Source organism: Brassica rapa, chromosome A02, assembly GCF_000309985.2.
Source record: "Brassica rapa cultivar Chiifu-401-42 chromosome A02, CAAS_Brap_v3.01, whole genome shotgun sequence".
Classification (NCBI taxonomy): domain Eukaryota; kingdom Viridiplantae; phylum Streptophyta; class Magnoliopsida; order Brassicales; family Brassicaceae; genus Brassica; species Brassica rapa.
Window position 1 is genome coordinate 7,493,645 of NC_024796.2, and position 17,158 is coordinate 7,510,802.

A 17,158-nucleotide genomic window follows, 5' to 3' on the forward strand; every position below is an offset into this window, starting at 1 on the left:
TCTATAGACTTTGTGTTCTTCTCCAGACACCGTGAAGCCCTCAGGTTGATTCACAAAGACTTCCTCTTTCAACTCACCGTGGAGAAAAGCGGTCTTAACGCCGAGATGATGTATCTCCCAACCATGTGAACTAGCCAGCGCAATAATCAACCGTATAGTCTCAATGCGAGCCACCGGAGCGAACACTTCGTCGTAATCCACTCCATGCCTTTGAACATAACCTTTAGCTACCAGTCGCGCTTTGTATTTACTAATAGTTCCGTCCGCGTTGCGTTTGATCTTGAAGACCCACTTCAAGCCTATTGGCTTTGTACCTTCCGGTAGCTCGACAAGATCCCAAGTATTATTTTTTTCTATAGAGAAGATCTCATCTTTGCAAGCATCAATCCAAACTTTCATCTTCTTAGCTTCATTATAATCCCAAGGCTCATCGTTAATGATCATCAATAGTCGCTCTCCCTCTATCTCAGCGAGGAAGGACGTAATCGTCAAGATATGAAGGTCTGGTGGTGATCCTTGTTGATCGTCTAGGTAGTGGCTCGACTTCGTCTTCTTCGCTGCTGCCATTGTTGCTGTTATCGAGTTCATGTCCGTCCTCATTAGCTTGGAATGTCTGTCCATGATCGTTTGTGTTTTCTATCAAGCGGATAGGTCCACTTCGAGCATTCCAGGATCACCGTTGTCGTCCTTGGTCCACACCCAACTTTTATTTTCTTCGAACACAGCTGACAATAATACGTTTACTCAAGGGATCAAGTAACCGATACGCTTTTGATCCTGGTTCTATTCCGAGATGTACAAGAGTTCTGGATCTGTCGTCGAGTTTCTTTCTTCCTGCCCTTTCCGTTCTCGCATGACAGACACAGCCAAACACTTTAACGTGAGAGCGGTTCGGCTTGCGTGATCTCAAAGCTTCATATGGTGTGGTTCCTTCCAGGGACCTAGTTGCGACCCGGTTGATTAGATAGGTGCAATGCCTTATTGCTTCACCCCAGAGATGGTTAGGGAGATCCATGTGTTTTAGGATACTCCTGGTCATCTCTAGGAGCGTTCTGTTGCGTCGTTCTACCACACCGTTTTGCTGTGGAGAGTAAGGTGCAGTTAACTGTTGTTTAATGCCATTCTTCTCGCAATACTACTGAAATTCTTGTGAACAGAATTCTCCTCCTCTATCTGTCCGTAAATTTTTTAGCTCCGTATGTGTTTCTTGTTCAGCAAGGATTCTGAAGTTTTTAAACTTCCCAAAGGCCTCACTCTTTTCCTTTAGCAATGCCGTCCACATGTAACGAGAACAATCGTCAATAAGAACTAGAACATATCGATTCTTGGCTGGAGTTGATGGTGTGATAGGTCCACATAGGTCGGCATGTACGAGCTCAAGAAGTTCCTTTGCACGATATGATGTTGCTTGTGGGAAGGGCTTCCGAGTTTGTTTTGCTTTCAAGCATGTCACGCAAGTCTCCGAGCATCGGTCAATGTCAGGCATCCCGTCCACTAGTTCCTTACTAACCATGAGACGCATTGTATCCTTGTTAATATGCCCCAGCCGTGCGTGCCATAACGTACTGTCTCCAAATCCTTTCACTTGCAAGCATTGTATAAGGTCAACCTGTAGGGTTACCTTATACAGACGATTCTTCGATCTTGTACTCCTAACCATCATCTGTCCGTCTTTGTCAAATAAGCTTAGACGATCATCTTTCATACGTACTTCACACCCAAATTCTGTAGCTTGTCCTAAGCTGATAATATTACTTCTCAAAGCCGGTATGTAGTATACATTCTTCAAAATTTTCTTCTCTCCTCCTTTGACTATGAAACGGATTGAGCCTTTTCCCATTATATCTATCTTTGAGTTGTCTCCGAACCGTACTTTTCCATTTATTGAGTCGTCTAATTCGAAGAAAAAGAGTCGATTACCACTCATGTGGTTGCTAGCGCCATTGTCAAAATACCACACATCCATTGTGTCAGTTTCAGCCTCAAAATTCTTAGGGTTCACCTTGTTTTCATTAAGGTAAACTACCTCGTTCATCATGAGAGTATCAGCTTCATGAGTGTCGTCTTCTTTTTTTTCGACAGTCTCTTGGAGATTTAAGAGTTTATCGGGACAATCGTTAGCGTAGTGACCAAGCTTATCGCAGTTGAAACAGGTAATGTGAGATGCATCTCCACTACCACCTCGTCCTTGTCGATACGCGTCTCTTTGTTGCTGAAACGAACCTCGCGCGCGACCTCTTCCGCGCCAACCCGATCGACCACCACGCCCACGTCCACGGTTATTGTAATTGTTGCCATAGTTTTCTTGTTTTGAATCTGCATACATCAGCTTACCGGAGTCATCAACAGATTCTTCTTCATCTTCGTTTATTCTTTCTTCATAAGCTTTCAATCTCCCAATGATATCCTCAAAACTTGTTGAGTTTAGATCCAATACTTGCTCAAGTGAAGCAACAATATGAATATACTTCTTTCTTGGCAAGCTTGACAAAAATTTCTTAACAATTTTCGGTTCTTCTATTGTCTCCCCTAAAGATGCCGATTTTGAAGATATTTCAGAAAGTTTTCCCACGAATGTGTCGATTGTATCTGTCTCCTTCATCTTGAGTCTATCAAACTCTGCCATCAGAGTTTGTAGTCTCGCTTCACGTACTCTTTCTGCCCTTATATGGCGCGATTTCACAGCTTCCCAAACAGATTTTGCGTCGTCTAGGTCCCCGACTTGAAGAACCAAAGCTTCAGGTATTGATTGGAACAAAAGGGCAAAGGCCATATTGTTTTTATCTTCTGCTTTGTTCCCGGGATCGATTGTTTCCCAGACTTTGCTAACCTTCAATGCTATCTTCATCCTCATAGCCCAAACTGTATAGTTAGAGGAAGTGAGCATTGGAAGTTTAACAGAGGCGGCTCCGACATCTTTGTTGCTTAGCACGAGATCATCCTTTGCATCAGTCATTGTTTAAGTCGAAGGTTGATCACGTTCCTAGATGGCTCTGATACCAAATATAGAATCACAATATCGATAAGAAGTTCTTTCTTATTATTCAATCAACCAAGTTCAATATCAAGATCACACAAACACACACGCTTATGCATCATCATATGCATTACTATATATAGGACTTAGACATCTCCTAATCCTTATAGTATTATCACAAACCACAATATCCTAATCCTTATAGATAAACACAACTTTAAATAAGGAAAAGGAAACTTGCAACTCAAGCTTATCCAACAGGTCCATCAGGTCAAACATTCTATGATTACATTTGTTTTCAGCAGAGATGGAGATAGATGTTTACTTTGAAGATCTACAAATTACTAATCATGATTATGTTCCATTCAAAGCCGCGGTAAAGCTGAGAGACGCAATGAAATCTTTAGCTTTTGACTTTTCTTTTACAACAGTCGAGACGTGTTCGGTTTTCATTGGTCACGCTCGTAAAAATCCACGAACGAAGACTAAAACGAAAACGACGCCGTTATATCACTTACAAGCACCAACCATAGGGGGTGATTGGTAGTTGCTGTAGGTGCTGTCCACAGCCCTATTTATTTCCACAGCACCAAATTCAGAGCAATCAAGCTTTAAATTTTTTTTTGAAACCACAGCTCTTAAAATATCCTACAGCTGTACAAGTGCTCTGCAGAGCCAAATATCCAAAGCAATTTTTTAGTGCTTCAATAAAATTCTACAGCAATAAAATCTAAACCCACAGCAAAAAGTCTACAGATTTTTTTCTACAGCGAAATATTTAAAGCTACAGCCATTACCAATCGGACCCATAATATCGAGTGAAATTTAAAGCGAACGCGCTAGTCCACGCGCCGAAAGTAAAAAAAAAAGACAAGAACTGAAAAGAAAAAGAAAGATCAAAGTGGTTAAGATGGGCTTCAGTTGTTTTATGCTTTAGCTTTTGTTCTTCTGCTCTTCTTCAGTTTCGGCGTGGTGAAGAAAACGCTCGAGTGATAGATAGATAGAGATCGTTTGGGGGAAACCCGTTAAACTCTCATGCCAGATTCCCACTGCCGTTTCTCACACGGCGGAATCCTTCTTTCCGTTAACCACCGGCGGAGTTACGATTCGCCGTCGCTGATGCTTTGTATTGAAGAATGACGTTCGTAGATCTCTTATGAAAGACGGAGGAGACTATTCGATTTTTGTCTATTTGATTGGTGTTTACGGGATTTAGATTTTAAGCTTTTGTCGGAGAATCAGATGAAGTCGTTACGGCGAAGCCACACTTCAACGTCCTCGGCGAATTCGTCTTCCACTTCGTTACCATCTTCATCTTCTTCTACGACTTCTACTTCACCTCCTTCGTCTTCTTCGTCGTGGATCCATCTCCGATCGGTTCTCTTTGTGGCTAATCCTTCATCTCCATCTTCTGTAACTTCTTCCGATCGGTGAGTGTCCTAAAGCTCTTAGATTTGGAATATGCCAATGGAATCTTTAGATTCTCTTCTTCAGATCAAAAATGTTTGCTATTACCTTGTAAGATCTTTTGATTTTGAGTTCCTACTTTGTCTTTAAATTGTAGAAGCAGCCGACGGAAGTCACCGTGGTCTCGCCGGAAAAGAAAACGGCCCTTGACGCCGCATCAGTGGAGGAGTTTATTTACTACGGAAGGGAAACTTCGTGATGGCGGGGTTAGGTTTCTGAAGAAAGTTAGAAGCAGAGTGAGTCTTTTCGAACGAGCAAGCAACTATGTCTTTGATTCTCACTTCTCTCTTTATGGTTATGACATGCTTCTTGTAGGGTGTTGATCCAAGTATTCGTGGAGAAGTGTGGCTCTTCTTGCTCGGAGTGTGAGTTTCCTTTTTGTTATTGTTTCTTCTTCTTTTTCAACTTGTAACCTCTTATATTTATTGCAGCTATGATTTGAATAGTACTAGTGAAGAACGGGAAGCTGTTAAAACACAAAGAAGGTTAGATATTTATAGTTTGATGTTATATATATGGTCAGTATTTGTATGTAGATGCTGACAAGTATATATCTGAATATAGAAATGAGTATGAGAAACTACAAAGACGGTGCAAGATGCTTCTCAAGCGCGGCGATGGAAGTACCGATGATCTTGAGGAAGAAGCAGACGAGCAATACGTTAGATTCATGGATGATTGCAAGACTACCAAACAAATAATAAACCAAGACGTGGTCTCTGCTGTGAACACTGATTCTTCTGATACTGACTCTTGCGAAGACGACGATGAAGATGTTCAGCTGCTTCCTTCTGATGTATACAGTAATAACTCTGAAGAGAATAATACTTGTCTTTTTGGTGAGATCCAAGTAGAAGACACTGTACACGAAGATTTCTCTACATGGCAACGTATCATCCGTCTCGATGCTTTACGTGCTGATTCAGACTGGGCCACTTACTCCACATCCTCGACCACAATCACAGAAACCAAAGCTCGCGGTCTAGCCGAGTCCGTCGCCTTAAAAGACTACGACCACTTAGAAGCCTGCCGGCTCCACCACGCTGCACGTCTTGTTGCTATCCTCGAAGCCTACGCTCTCTACGACCCCGAGATAGGCTACTGCCAAGGAATGAGCGACCTCTTATCCCCCATCCTCGCCGTCATCTCCGAAGACCACGACGCCTTCTGGTCCTTCGTCGGTTTCATGAAGAAAGCTCGCCACAACTTCAGGCTCGACGAGGCAGGGATCCAGAGACAGCTCCGCATCGTGTCCAAGATCATCAAATCCAAAGACTCTCAGCTCTACAAACACTTGGAGAATCTCCAGGCGGAGGATTGTAGCTTCGTCTACAGGATGGTGCTTGTGATGTTTAGGAGGGAGTTGAGCTTTGAGCAGACGCTTTGTCTGTGGGAAGTCATGTGGGCTGATCAGGCTGCTATTAGAGCTGGCGTTGGGAAGTCGCCGTGGAGCAGGATCAGGCAGCAAGCGCCTCCGACGGATGATCTCTTGCTGTACGCGATCGCGGCGCTGGTGCTGAGGAGGAAGCTGATCATACAGAGGTACAGTAGTATGGATGAGATTGTGGAGGAGTGTAATAGCATGGCGGGTCAGCTTGATGTGTGGAAGCTTCTGGATGATGCGCATCACCTTGTGGTGACGCTTCATGATAAGATTGAAACTCTTTCTTCTCGGTCTCTCAGTGTTTGATGAAAGTGATAAGCCAGAAATGAAGTGTTCTTTACTACACAAAAAGCCCTATTGCACTCTTCTGGCTGCGTTTTGTCAAAAGGTTTGGTTCGTACCGTTTTACTTTGTCCCTCAGGTTTTTCTTTCCTTTTTTGTTTTGCTCATATCACACAAACAAACAACACTATACTATCTATATATATCATGTTTATTATAGTACTAATGAAAGAACAAGACATTATTACCCTGTTGAAGAAACATGTAAGGGATGAGTCTACTGTCTTTTTTCCACAGTTGTATGAATCATATATGTTCGATTATATCAATTCAGTTTCTTATTTCTAAGTAGACACCTGCGAGTTTGGTTTATACATTTAGTTTGGTTAATTCGGTTTGGTTTGATTTAAAATTTCTACCAAAATGAATTGAAATTCTAAATTTTTGATTTGATTCTAGTGTAATTTGGTTAAGCATTCGGGTAATTTTGGTTAAATTCGATTAGTTTGATGCGAAATTTGGATATGGTTTTGGTTTGGTATAAATTGGTATGATTTATTTACAATTTTTCTACCAAACTAAACCGAACCTGAACCTAATTTCCACATGCTTATTCTAAGTTTAGACTTTAGAGTAGCTGAAAAACAGAAGCACCCTTTTTATTTGATCATCAGAGTTGAAAACATCTCAATCAACACAAAGAAAGAAACCAAACATACGATCACAAAGAGACTAGCAAACAAATTGATTATTGGTTCGTAGTAGTTTCAACAAGAATCATTAAAAAGGACATAGATGAAGTCTTAGGACCAACCAACAGTAACTGTTTTTTTTTTTTTGCAAATACAGAGAGAAATCAGAAAGAGTTATCCAGTGGCAAGCAAAAAATGCAAAAGCCTCTGTTTTCTACTCTTTCTTGGTATATTGACGGACAACAAGAGCGAGACCCAAGATCAAGATCGGGACAAGGAACTGCAGAATCTTGATGATGAACTCTGGTGTCTTGTCTTGGTTGTAAGCGGGTTGAGCAGGTGCAACGTATGTCCTTGTTTTTGGAACGCTAGACGAATCGATCTCGCCGATGTAGTACTTCTCCATCATGTCCCTTGCGGTGTCGCTGTGTCCAACGTCTTCAAAGTCATTCGTAGCATCTTTCCCTGTTACAACAACAGAAACATATCACTGGAGGGATTCAACTGGATCAGAGAGAAACTCATTAAGATTAATTTTGTTGAAAAACCTGTTGAGGACAACAAGACTTCATCGCCTCCAGGATGATCATCCATGAATGGGGTCACATCATACACCTAAAGCAATCCACCAGATAAACAATATGCTCAAGTAATTGTAAATATCACTAAACCAATATCTGATTCGCTTATAACAAACCTAAAACACTGAAAGTTGAGATTCTAAACCAGAGTGATGTCATAAAAGCTTCTAAGCTGTAACGACCCTATGTTTATCTAACTCTTCAACTTGTGGATAATCCATCTAGACAGAGATCTAACTAACCTTGCCGGAGATGATAAGCCAACAGTCTTTGGTTTTGTTGTGTTGTGAAACTTCTTCGAAACCTAGAACCTTCTTGTCTGAAGCCATTTCTCCTTAAATCTACAAACAAGAACACATCAGAGCGGATCAAAATCTACGATAATCAAGATTGGTAGATACAAAACAACTATAATAGAATCAAATCGAAGAAATAGACGATGATGATGGTAAAATAGTTTACTTTTAGATTCAGAGTTTCGATAGCTTCGAGGCTCTGTAATCAGCAAAAGACGGAAGAAACTGGTGTTCCTCACCTACTTAATTGTGTTCTACTTCTGACCGTAGTTACTAAACTACCCTTGATTTTTTGCCAAAGGGTTTGGCTTGTAATAGATTTGACCAGGGGTAGTATTAGTCAAGTTCGGCTTTGACTTTTTAAGCAAACCAATTTGGAATTTGATTTTTACTTCTTTGGCGAGATCTTGTTTTACGGTACAGTTTATGACGTGTGGTTTCAGTGCGCCGTTTCCAAAATTTTGACGACAAAAAAGAAATAAAAGTTTTGCGAATTTGAGGAAATGGGGAAACAGATCATAATTTGCCAACAGTAAATATGAAATTTTAATAGAACTTTAAATGAAAAATATATATTTAGTTAAGCTATATGTATATATAATTAATATTTTTATATCCGATACGGTTTTGACTCGGTTCGGTTATTTCAGATATAATTATTAAGGGATATGTAGAAACTGTTTAGATATTTGAAGATTTTGGTTACTTCAGTTTGGTTCTGATTCGGTTCTTCTGTTCCGATTCTTTTGCCTCGATCTATTGAAGGGTTTCTTCTTCTTTTCGTATAAAAATGGCATATTTAGAATAATGTTAACCAGATTGTATTGTTCATATCAATGTCACATCTGGCCTTTGATGGGTAATAATACAACTGGGCTTTCTGGCCCAACGTGAGATAAAAGCCTTTTTTAATAGATTTTTTTTATTTTTTCGTTTTGTTCCGTGACTCTCGTCTGTCTGTCAGTCGTCTTCAACCCCCAAACAACTGTCAGAATCTTCGCCGGCTTGATCGATTCTTAAGGTACGTGATTCCTAAGCTTTCAATCGAATCTAATTTCTTGAATCAAGTCTCGCTCTCATCACTGTAGCATCACATGTGATCTGGTCTTCCTTCCCATTTGATTGCTTTCGTACGAATTGAGATTAGGGATTATCTCTTTCCTTGAATGATCTTAACTTAACCGTGACCCTAAAGCTCGAGCTTCAAAAAGCTAAGCTCTTTCGAGTTTACTCTGTGTGATTGGATTCTTATGCTCCTGAACAGGGTCATTGTGATTGGAATCGAATCCTCTGAATCATGGTTAGTGCTCGTTAATAGTTTTCTCGACCCTTGTTTGATTTCTCTCGCTGTACTCAAGTTTCTTTGGGATTAAAATCACAGAATTATCTTCGTGGAGCTTTCAAGCCTGCTTGTAATATCTCAATCACGTTTACTGATGGCAAAAATCGTAAACAGGTACACACTTCCCTCTTTTTAAGTTTATCTATTTTGCTTCTCTTTTTTTTTTTGTCTTACTTGATCTATCTTGTGCTATTATAGGTTCCGGTTAAGAAAGATAATGGACAAATGGTTATGAATCCACTTTTCCATAGTCAGGAAACTATTGCTGGCAAGGTTAACTTGGTTCTCTTGTCATCAGGATGTTTATGGAATTGGTTTAATCTTGTTTTTTTCTCTTTAGGTTTGTATTGAACCATATCAAGGGAAGAAAGTGGAGCACAATGGTGTTAAAGTTGAGCTTCTTGGTCAAATAGGTCTGCAATTATTCTGTCAGTTATCTCGGTTCTGTTATATGTTTCTAACTTAGTCTGTACTGACGACATTCATATTGTTTTTGACAGAAATGTACTTTGACAGAGGGAACTTCTATGACTTCACTTCCCTGGGTGAGTTACTCTTAGGGTTCTATTATGATATGGTTATGTTATTATGTGAAATAGTCTATTAACTATTAGTAGCTGACTCCTTCTCGTATCAGTGCGTGAGCTTGATGTACCTGGAGAAATATATGAAAACAAGGCGTACCCTTTTGAATTTCCTACCGTTGAGATGCCATATGAGACATACAATGGCGTGAATGTGCGGCTAAGGTATTTAATCATGTTCGTATTTGGCATCATATCAGAAACAATTTTAAATTTTGCATCATTTGTTTTTGTTATCTTCAGGTATGTCCTGAAAGTAACAGTTACTCGTGGTTATGCTGGAAGCATCGTGGAGTACCAGGACTTTGTGGTATGCTTCTTCAAAATTTCTGCTATGTCTTTGACTTGTGACGCATAGTATTTAAGATAAAACTTATAGCTTGTTCTCTCGTATGAATGTGAAACAGGTGCGTAACTATTCCCCATTACCACCAATCAATAACAGCATCAAGGTGAGGTCCAAACTCTCTCAGTTTCCTGGTTCTTTATCGCTGTTCATACTGAATCCATTTGCTCTTAAACCCTTATTAGCATCAGATATGCTTAATTCCTTTGGACCCTTACTCGATGTACAGATGGAAGTTGGAATCGAGGACTGCCTGCATATCGAGTTTGAGTACAATAAAAGCAAGTAAGACAGTCTCATATTCATTTATTTCAAGCTCTACTTATAAGGAAAAAACTTAAAAACAATATTTAATTCCTATGCTATGGATGCAGGTATCACCTGAAAGATGTTATCCTCGGGAAAGTATACTTTCTTCTGGTGAGAATCAAGATAAAGAATATGGATCTTGAGATCAGACGGCGAGAATCAACAGGAGCAGGAGCTAATACTCACGTCGAGACAGAAACATTAGCCAAGTTTGAGTTAATGGATGGTGCTCCCGTTAGAGGTATATGCCTAAATAATTTCCTCACATGTTCTCAAATTCATTGCTAGTTTCATAACCAAGAAAGTGTTGAGTCATTGTGCAGGCGAGTCGATACCTGTAAGACTGTTCTTGACACCTTACGATCTGACGCCAACGCATAAGAACATAAACAACAAATTCAGTGTCAAGTATTATCTGAATCTTGTGCTGGTTGACGAAGAGGATCGCCGTTACTTCAAGCAGCAAGAAATCACCTTGTACAGGCTCAAGGATGAGTCATCTTGATGTTTACAAAAGGAAAGAAAAGAGAGCAATGAGATTTTTTTTCAGAACTTTGTAAAGCCTTTTTCTAACACTTTCTGTATGCAATTGGTTGGGGACTTGGTGGAGTTATGAAGTTAAGTCATGTAAGTTTGTTCATTGACCCATTAATGTTGTTTGGATTCCATGTAAGAAAACTAGCAACTCTTTTCCAATCTATCATCCACAAATAAGCAATTTTATTTATAGAAACAATACAGAAATATAAAAAAACATATAACCAACACTGTAATGGAAAATGTATTAAAAAGAATACTTTAACAAAACATAACCAAATTAAACTTAAGACTGCACTTAAGTACAAACCTAAATGGTCTAGAAAACAGGACACCCATGAACAACCACACCTTTAGCAGTTGGGCATTTAGCAACAGGACAGCCTTCACCAGTGTTTCCCCACCAATCAAGCATTATGTCACTACGCTGCAACGCAAGAAACAAAAGCACAGACATGAACCCAGTCCCTGCATCCATCCCTCCAGACAGAACATAGTTGTACCTCTGCCACCATTCTGTTTTGTACTTGAACAAAAAGTGTCCAAACACAAACGCCATTACTAGCCAGCTTGTAAAGTTAACCGCAGTAGCAGGTGGCATAATAGCAGTGGCTCCAATCAGAACTGGCATGTGAATGCTTGAGATCCATTTCTTGTTTGGGAAGACTCTAGTGGCTAGGTAGACCAGTGTTGGAGCTATTGCACCTCCTAGGAAGAACCAGTTTATGTTTGAATATTCTCCAAGATCACCAAACATTCTTCTTGGTCCTACAAGTCCCCATATTACTGATGCGTCGAAGAAGACTCTATCCGTTGGGCACGTCCATTGACTTTCTGGTGGAAGGAGAGATGTGTCGCAGAGGTTTGGGATCTCGGCCATTAGCCACCATGCTGTCAATGCGTAGACGAACACTGCTACTAAAGTTCCTACAACCTGTGAAACACAACAGCAATAAATTTGTCAAAATGTTATGCTTTTGAGAAAACCAATCCATGGCCTGGACCGTTTGGCCCTGAAATTAATGGGGGCTAGAAACAATACTAATAAATGTTTTTCATTTGACCAAAATAAAATAAAATATATATATGCTTTTCTTAATCATTCCGAGATCTAAAGATATATACATATTAATTACTAATATTTTAGAGGTCATAGGCGAATGTTTTATCTCGCTATGACTACGGCCCCTGCCGTGGGCTAAACTAAACCCACCACTGTACAGACCGTTCGAACTCGTCAGGCCTCGCCACTTTTATTTGGTTAGATTATATTTATACCACAGGTTCGTTTATGGACAAGGCTTAAACCCTAAAGATCAAAAGTGACAGTTCTAGTAAGATTACAACATATTGTATGTTGGAATATTAAAACTAACCTGTGCCATAAACATGGTTCTTGGTGGGATCTTCATGTAAGAACCAAGCTTCAAATCAGCGAGGAACGTCAAAGACTGGGACATGCTGATGTATCCGTAAGTCTTGAAGCATATGTTAGCAACAGGTCTCTCTGGATATGCATACCCAATGATGTATTCAGTAATAATATTCAAACCTGGAGCCTACAACAAAAGAAAAACTCCGGTTTAATATCACCATAACCGGTTGTTAAAAATAAAGATAAAAACCTTACCTGGTTAGTAGTGGCCATGATCACACCAACAAGAGGAGTGAAGAATAAAGCTATCAAACAAGCCAAGAAAGCTCCCCACCAGGGAAGCTGAATCTGTTTCTCATAGAAAACACATATGAAGACAATCACAGCAATATTCACTACGAAAATCGACAGAAACCACCATAGCGGAACCTCCTTGTAGTTTCTCTTCATGATCTTTGTATGTATATCCATTTTCTTGTCCTTACGTAGAGCTCCTTTGGTTTGGTTCCAAAGATCTTTTCCGTAGAAAAGAAAAACATGGACAACACTAGCAGTCAAGGTAGCGAAACCTAACCCGTAGGTAACAGCAAAGAAAGTGCTCATGTGGACTGGTCCTGTCTCCGCGTAAGCCTTGTGATCAAGGCGGAACTCGTCATTGATGATGCTCGTCACGTTGTATTCTTGCCCGTTTGCTACAAAGAGTTTACCTGAGTAGATTGGGAAGGTCTTGGCGTCGAAGAAGTCCAGATAGTAGCATAGAGGTGTGATTACGTACATCACAATAAAGTATCCGACCGCGATGTTTGCTGTGGCAAAGAACGGGCTAGCGAGTGGACTTCCAAGGTAAGAAGCGATGGTTGACCAGTCTAAACCAAAGGAACCGATACCAAGACCAGCTGACCCTGAACCGAGCTGGTTTACTAAAATAGATTTAGGGCTAATCCAACATAACCAAGAGATGGTGGTCAAGAGAGTGAAGAGATAGCCTGGGAGAAGATAGTAGGAGAAGCTGGCGATTAGTGTGATAACGAAGAACTGGTTTCTAGTAACTCCCCATTCTGATCTCTTCTCCTTCTCATGCAAGGCTCTGCATATGATCAAAGTTAAATTCTGATGCTTATATATAAAAGATAGCGTGATTGACAAGGAATCATTATCGCTACCTGAAGAGAGACACTTGAACGAGATTGCTTGGCCACCACATCTCACCAGGTTCAACTAGATGCTTCCTATACAAACCAGCCCAACCAAATCCCAATACCTTGCACGCCAAGAAACATAATAGAATCTCTTAGTTGTTTTTTCTTCAGATCATTAAAATTTATTTAAAACATAGAAATTATTTATTAATTTTTTTTACCTGAGTTGTGATCATAACGAGTAAAGCAGGAATGAAATCAAGCCGTCTCTTATAATAAAGCTTAACAGCACTAAGAATGTGACTGGCGTAAACAGCTCCAGAACCTGAGTTTGCGAACACGGTTATAAGAACATGTTCTTTGGTACTAAACGGACCAGGATTCATTGTGAAAGACCACCGCGTCCCTTCGAAGAATATCCTTGTCGGAAGAACCCTAGCCATGAGATGACCAATGGGAACAACAGCAATCTGAGCTGACACAGATGAGATGGTCAGAGGATTGGTTCTGTACCAAAAGAACTGGTTGAGAAATGACAAGAGGACACAAGCGGTTATGCCCAAAACCCACATCCTGAATGTAACCGTCGGTGAAGTTGGATCGTCGGTTTTAGGCACCGTTAGTTCCACTTGTGGAACTATACTCATCTCATCGTCGCCGTAAGGATCATAGTCCGATTCAGAATCAGATCTCATCTCTGTGATGTTGTCTCTCATTGGTCTTCAAGAACAGAAAAAGTAGTATGCTGGTTTGTCTATCTGCTATGCATAAGATAAGATAAAGCGGAAGTTAAGTGTTTGTGTGATTGTGTTTATTTATGTAACTGTTCTTGAGGTTCTCTTTTAAATATGCAAATACGTACACACACGCTCACATTCATGAATATCATATATACATAGAGGAGATACCTATAAATTAGTTAATGAAACATACTCGCATACAGAAGAGTTGTCTTCCTCAAATTGTGTCTGATTTGAGATCCTAATTGAGTTACAGATTTGTTGGAAATTAATGTTTTGCATTAACTTTGGTATTATATCTTTAGTGACATTTCCACTAAAGGAAGTATGATTCGGAATTAGGATTACATTCCAGTTTGGCCTTTGATTATCATGACTGTAACATAAAATATAAGGAAATATATCCCTGAATTTTCTGAGGGGAAATGTTTAGTTTTGGTTAAAAAATCTTAAATTATATGTTTCATATGTGCCAAATTATAAAATAAGCTGCAGAGATAGACGTATAAAAGCTAGTTTCAGTTCGAAAATTTGTGATGCTCCTAATATTGATTTACATGTAGCTTTCATGGAATCTTAAATATTGATTCATTTTATTGAACTAAATATTTGAATTTTTATCATATTAAATATTTGATTCTTTGTGTAGAATCATAAATGTTTGATTCTTTGTAAGAGAATCTTAAAATTTTGATCCAGTGACTCTTTAGGACAAGTACATGTTTCTAGGAGATGAGGTCTTGGACGAATGTGAGAGCCTGAGGCCCCGAGTCATGCTGATGCATCCGGGAGTATGGCTTATTCGTTTCCGCATTATAGGTCACTGAGAAAATGAATGCACAAACTATATCAACCTAATACCTAGCTAGTACCTACTAAAACATTTATACACTAATAAGTAATCTTTTTTCGAACAACCAGATATATTTTAAATGTGGAAGAGCCGTAATCTACTGGTTAAAGTTTAAAGGCTTCTACACCTATGTTTGGAGTTTGAATTTTAGACTATACAATTTTTTGCAGATGATATAATGTGAAGCTTATCGTAGGTTGCAGAGGCCGTTCGTTGTAGTCATTTGCTGCAAAGAGAGCATGTTCATCGAGGATGTCGTACATACAAGTGTTTCAGGGAGAGCTTCATCGTAGAATCTTTATTTGTGGAGCTGTTCATCAATATCACATATGTTGCAGATAATTGATCATCAACGTGAACACGTAATTAAAGATTATATAATGATGTAGTGTGTTCTTAGTATTAAAGAAAAGAGATATTTAAATATTTTTAACATGCTTTGAACCGAAATGGTGTCAGTTAACAGTGAAATTTACCAATGACATGTTCAGATGGACTGATTAGTTCTTAAAATTATATTTTTCACGTTGTTTTCTATGGACAATTTTTTCAGAAAAAATCATTCACGACGAATTTCTGACAAAAATATTTGTCAATTTTAACAAGTTGGGAAAATTTTTGTCAAGATTTCGTCGGACCATTATACGAACTCCAACTGACACATCCTCTGAAATACCGACGAAAACAGTTGTCGACAATATATTTCAATTAAATTTTGGGAAATTATTTCTACGAACGAAGTGTATGTCAAAAAAATTCCTGACAAACAGTTTTCATTGGTAAAAAATGTTCCGACAGGTAAAACTCGCCAGAAATTTTCCAATGTATATTTAAAAAAAATAGAAATCTAAAATAATTAAAAAAAAAATCTAAACTTGAAATTAATATTATAAATTTAAAATACTACATAAAGTTTTATAAAAGAAAAAAAATATTTAAAAGGTTTAAAAGTTAGAAAAACCTAAAGTTATTTGGAAACAATTGCTTCATCTTGCCCATCATAATCTGGTTCATCTTCCTAATTTTTGACACTTGAACCTGATTTGCCGCCATCTGAACTTGGGCTTCCCATTTAGGGTCTCCAAATCTGCAATCCTCTCATCCTTGTTCCTCAATTACTTCACAATCTTGAGATCAACATACGAAGCTGTGAAGAAGAAGAGTTGGATGGATGGGCTAACCCGACCAAATGACATTTGTTTTTTTGATACCGCCCCACAAAAGTTAATCAAAATGTTAATAAAATTAATAAATTTAAATTTATCCCAAAGACAAGATTGTTAATTCGTTCTTGGATCAAGCTGTTGGAAGCTGAATAATCATCTTCAAACAAAGGCTAGGAAGAAAGAAATGATTCCGTCTGAATTTCTACCAAGTGAATGATCTTTCTCATAAAAGAATCTTTAGTTTCATCTGTTTTTTTCTTGGTATATGGCTATATGCCGCTTTCACCATAATAAGATTATCGATGGTCCATGATGGACATATACAATCATACGTAAATTTTTTACCCAATTTTCCGGGTAAGGGTCGCATATTATTTTATAATTAATAATGTTCACACAACAAGAGAATATATTAATTAATTTATAATTACGTACTAATAACATAATTTGCCTAACTATCTCTAGATAATTTAAAATATTATTTTCTAGTTTGAAAGAATATACATCTTTATAAACAAGTATAAAAACATTAATATAAAGCGGTGGCCAGATAATTAAGCATATCACTTAATATTTTATTAGTTTTATTAAAATGTCGGCAGAGTGTATTACGATACGGTTAATCACCCCTAGACTCATTTCGTTTATAAGATTTTAAAGACAGAAACTCCGAACTACAATTTCATTACATCTTTGATCGCATTAACATTACTCTTCATTCTATATATATTTGCTATGATAAACATATATAGATCTCTATATCTATATCTGCTTGACTATTAGATCATACATCTCATATATATTAATTGAAAAAACATTACAACTTTTTTTGTCACGTGTCATCATTAGGTTAATTCTTAAAATCACTAGAGAAATACATCGGTCCATCTAATTATATAATAAATTTTTTATTAAACTAACCACAAATTCATTATTAATGTTCTTTCTTATTTTTTTAAATAAAAGTTATGAAATTACCTAATATGGTTAAAGTATATATTTTAATTAATAATTTTTAATAATAAATAATTTAATAAAAATTAGTTTATCTTCTATCATATTTGTTTAATTTTATACTATTAAAATAA

At 38.3% G+C, this 17,158-nt stretch overlaps 4 protein-coding genes across 12 annotated transcripts; 2 read left to right on the forward strand and 2 right to left on the reverse strand.

The window, feature by feature from the left end:
* The first annotated feature begins 3,903 nt into the window (after positions 1 to 3,903).
* Positions 3,904 to 6,458, forward strand: LOC103852024 (GTPase-activating protein GYP7). Of its 5 annotated transcripts, none has more exons than XM_033284921.1 (5): positions 3,904 to 4,407; positions 4,548 to 4,680; positions 4,760 to 4,809; positions 4,891 to 4,929; positions 5,009 to 6,458. In XM_033284921.1, exons 1-5 carry the CDS (start codon positions 4,220 to 4,222, stop codon positions 6,132 to 6,134), a joined length of 1,536 nt encoding a protein of 511 aa, XP_033140812.1. In that variant the 5' UTR covers positions 3,904 to 4,219; the 3' UTR covers positions 6,135 to 6,458. The 5 variants fall into 5 exon arrangements, with proteins under 5 accessions (XP_033140812.1, XP_033140811.1, XP_033140810.1 ...); XM_033284920.1 differs by having other exon boundaries at positions 3,905 to 4,407; positions 4,542 to 4,680; XM_033284919.1 differs by having other exon boundaries at positions 3,906 to 4,407; positions 4,545 to 4,680; positions 4,876 to 4,929.
* Positions 6,459 to 6,753: 295 nt separating this feature from the next.
* On the reverse strand, positions 6,754 to 8,084 carry LOC103852025 (cytochrome b5). The gene is made up of 4 exons (XM_009128907.3): positions 7,846 to 8,084; positions 7,626 to 7,724; positions 7,351 to 7,417; positions 6,754 to 7,267 (listed from the first exon to the last, which is right to left on the reverse strand). Exons 2-4 carry the CDS (start codon positions 7,710 to 7,712, stop codon positions 7,017 to 7,019), a joined length of 405 nt encoding a protein of 134 aa, XP_009127155.1. The 5' UTR covers positions 7,713 to 7,724; positions 7,846 to 8,084; the 3' UTR covers positions 6,754 to 7,016.
* A 490-nt stretch (positions 8,085 to 8,574) lies between these two features.
* Positions 8,575 to 10,981, forward strand: LOC103852026 (vacuolar protein sorting-associated protein 26A). 4 transcript variants are annotated; one of them, XM_009128908.3, is made up of 12 exons: positions 8,575 to 8,700; positions 8,944 to 8,979; positions 9,061 to 9,135; positions 9,220 to 9,294; positions 9,362 to 9,434; positions 9,522 to 9,566; positions 9,659 to 9,770; positions 9,849 to 9,915; positions 10,013 to 10,057; positions 10,181 to 10,236; positions 10,326 to 10,501; positions 10,584 to 10,981. In XM_009128908.3, exons 2-12 carry the CDS (start codon positions 8,977 to 8,979, stop codon positions 10,763 to 10,765), a joined length of 909 nt encoding a protein of 302 aa, XP_009127156.1. In that variant the 5' UTR covers positions 8,575 to 8,700; positions 8,944 to 8,976; the 3' UTR covers positions 10,766 to 10,981. The 4 variants fall into 4 exon arrangements, with proteins under 4 accessions (XP_009127156.1, XP_009127157.1, XP_033140826.1 ...); XM_009128909.3 differs by having other exon boundaries at positions 8,609 to 8,700; positions 8,875 to 8,979; XM_033284935.1 differs by having other exon boundaries at positions 8,631 to 8,700; positions 8,827 to 8,979.
* Positions 10,959 to 17,158, reverse strand: LOC103852027 (oligopeptide transporter 8). 2 transcript variants are annotated; one of them, XM_009128911.3, is made up of 6 exons: positions 14,220 to 17,158; positions 13,533 to 14,069; positions 13,336 to 13,433; positions 12,428 to 13,259; positions 12,174 to 12,356; positions 10,959 to 11,731 (listed from the first exon to the last, which is right to left on the reverse strand). In XM_009128911.3, the coding sequence occupies exons 2-6, from the start codon at positions 14,025 to 14,027 to the stop codon at positions 11,117 to 11,119; spliced, it is 2,223 nt and encodes a 740-aa protein (XP_009127159.1). In that variant the 5' UTR covers positions 14,028 to 14,069; positions 14,220 to 17,158; the 3' UTR covers positions 10,959 to 11,116. The 2 variants fall into 2 exon arrangements, with proteins under 2 accessions (XP_009127159.1, XP_033140808.1); XM_033284917.1 differs by having other exon boundaries at positions 13,533 to 17,158.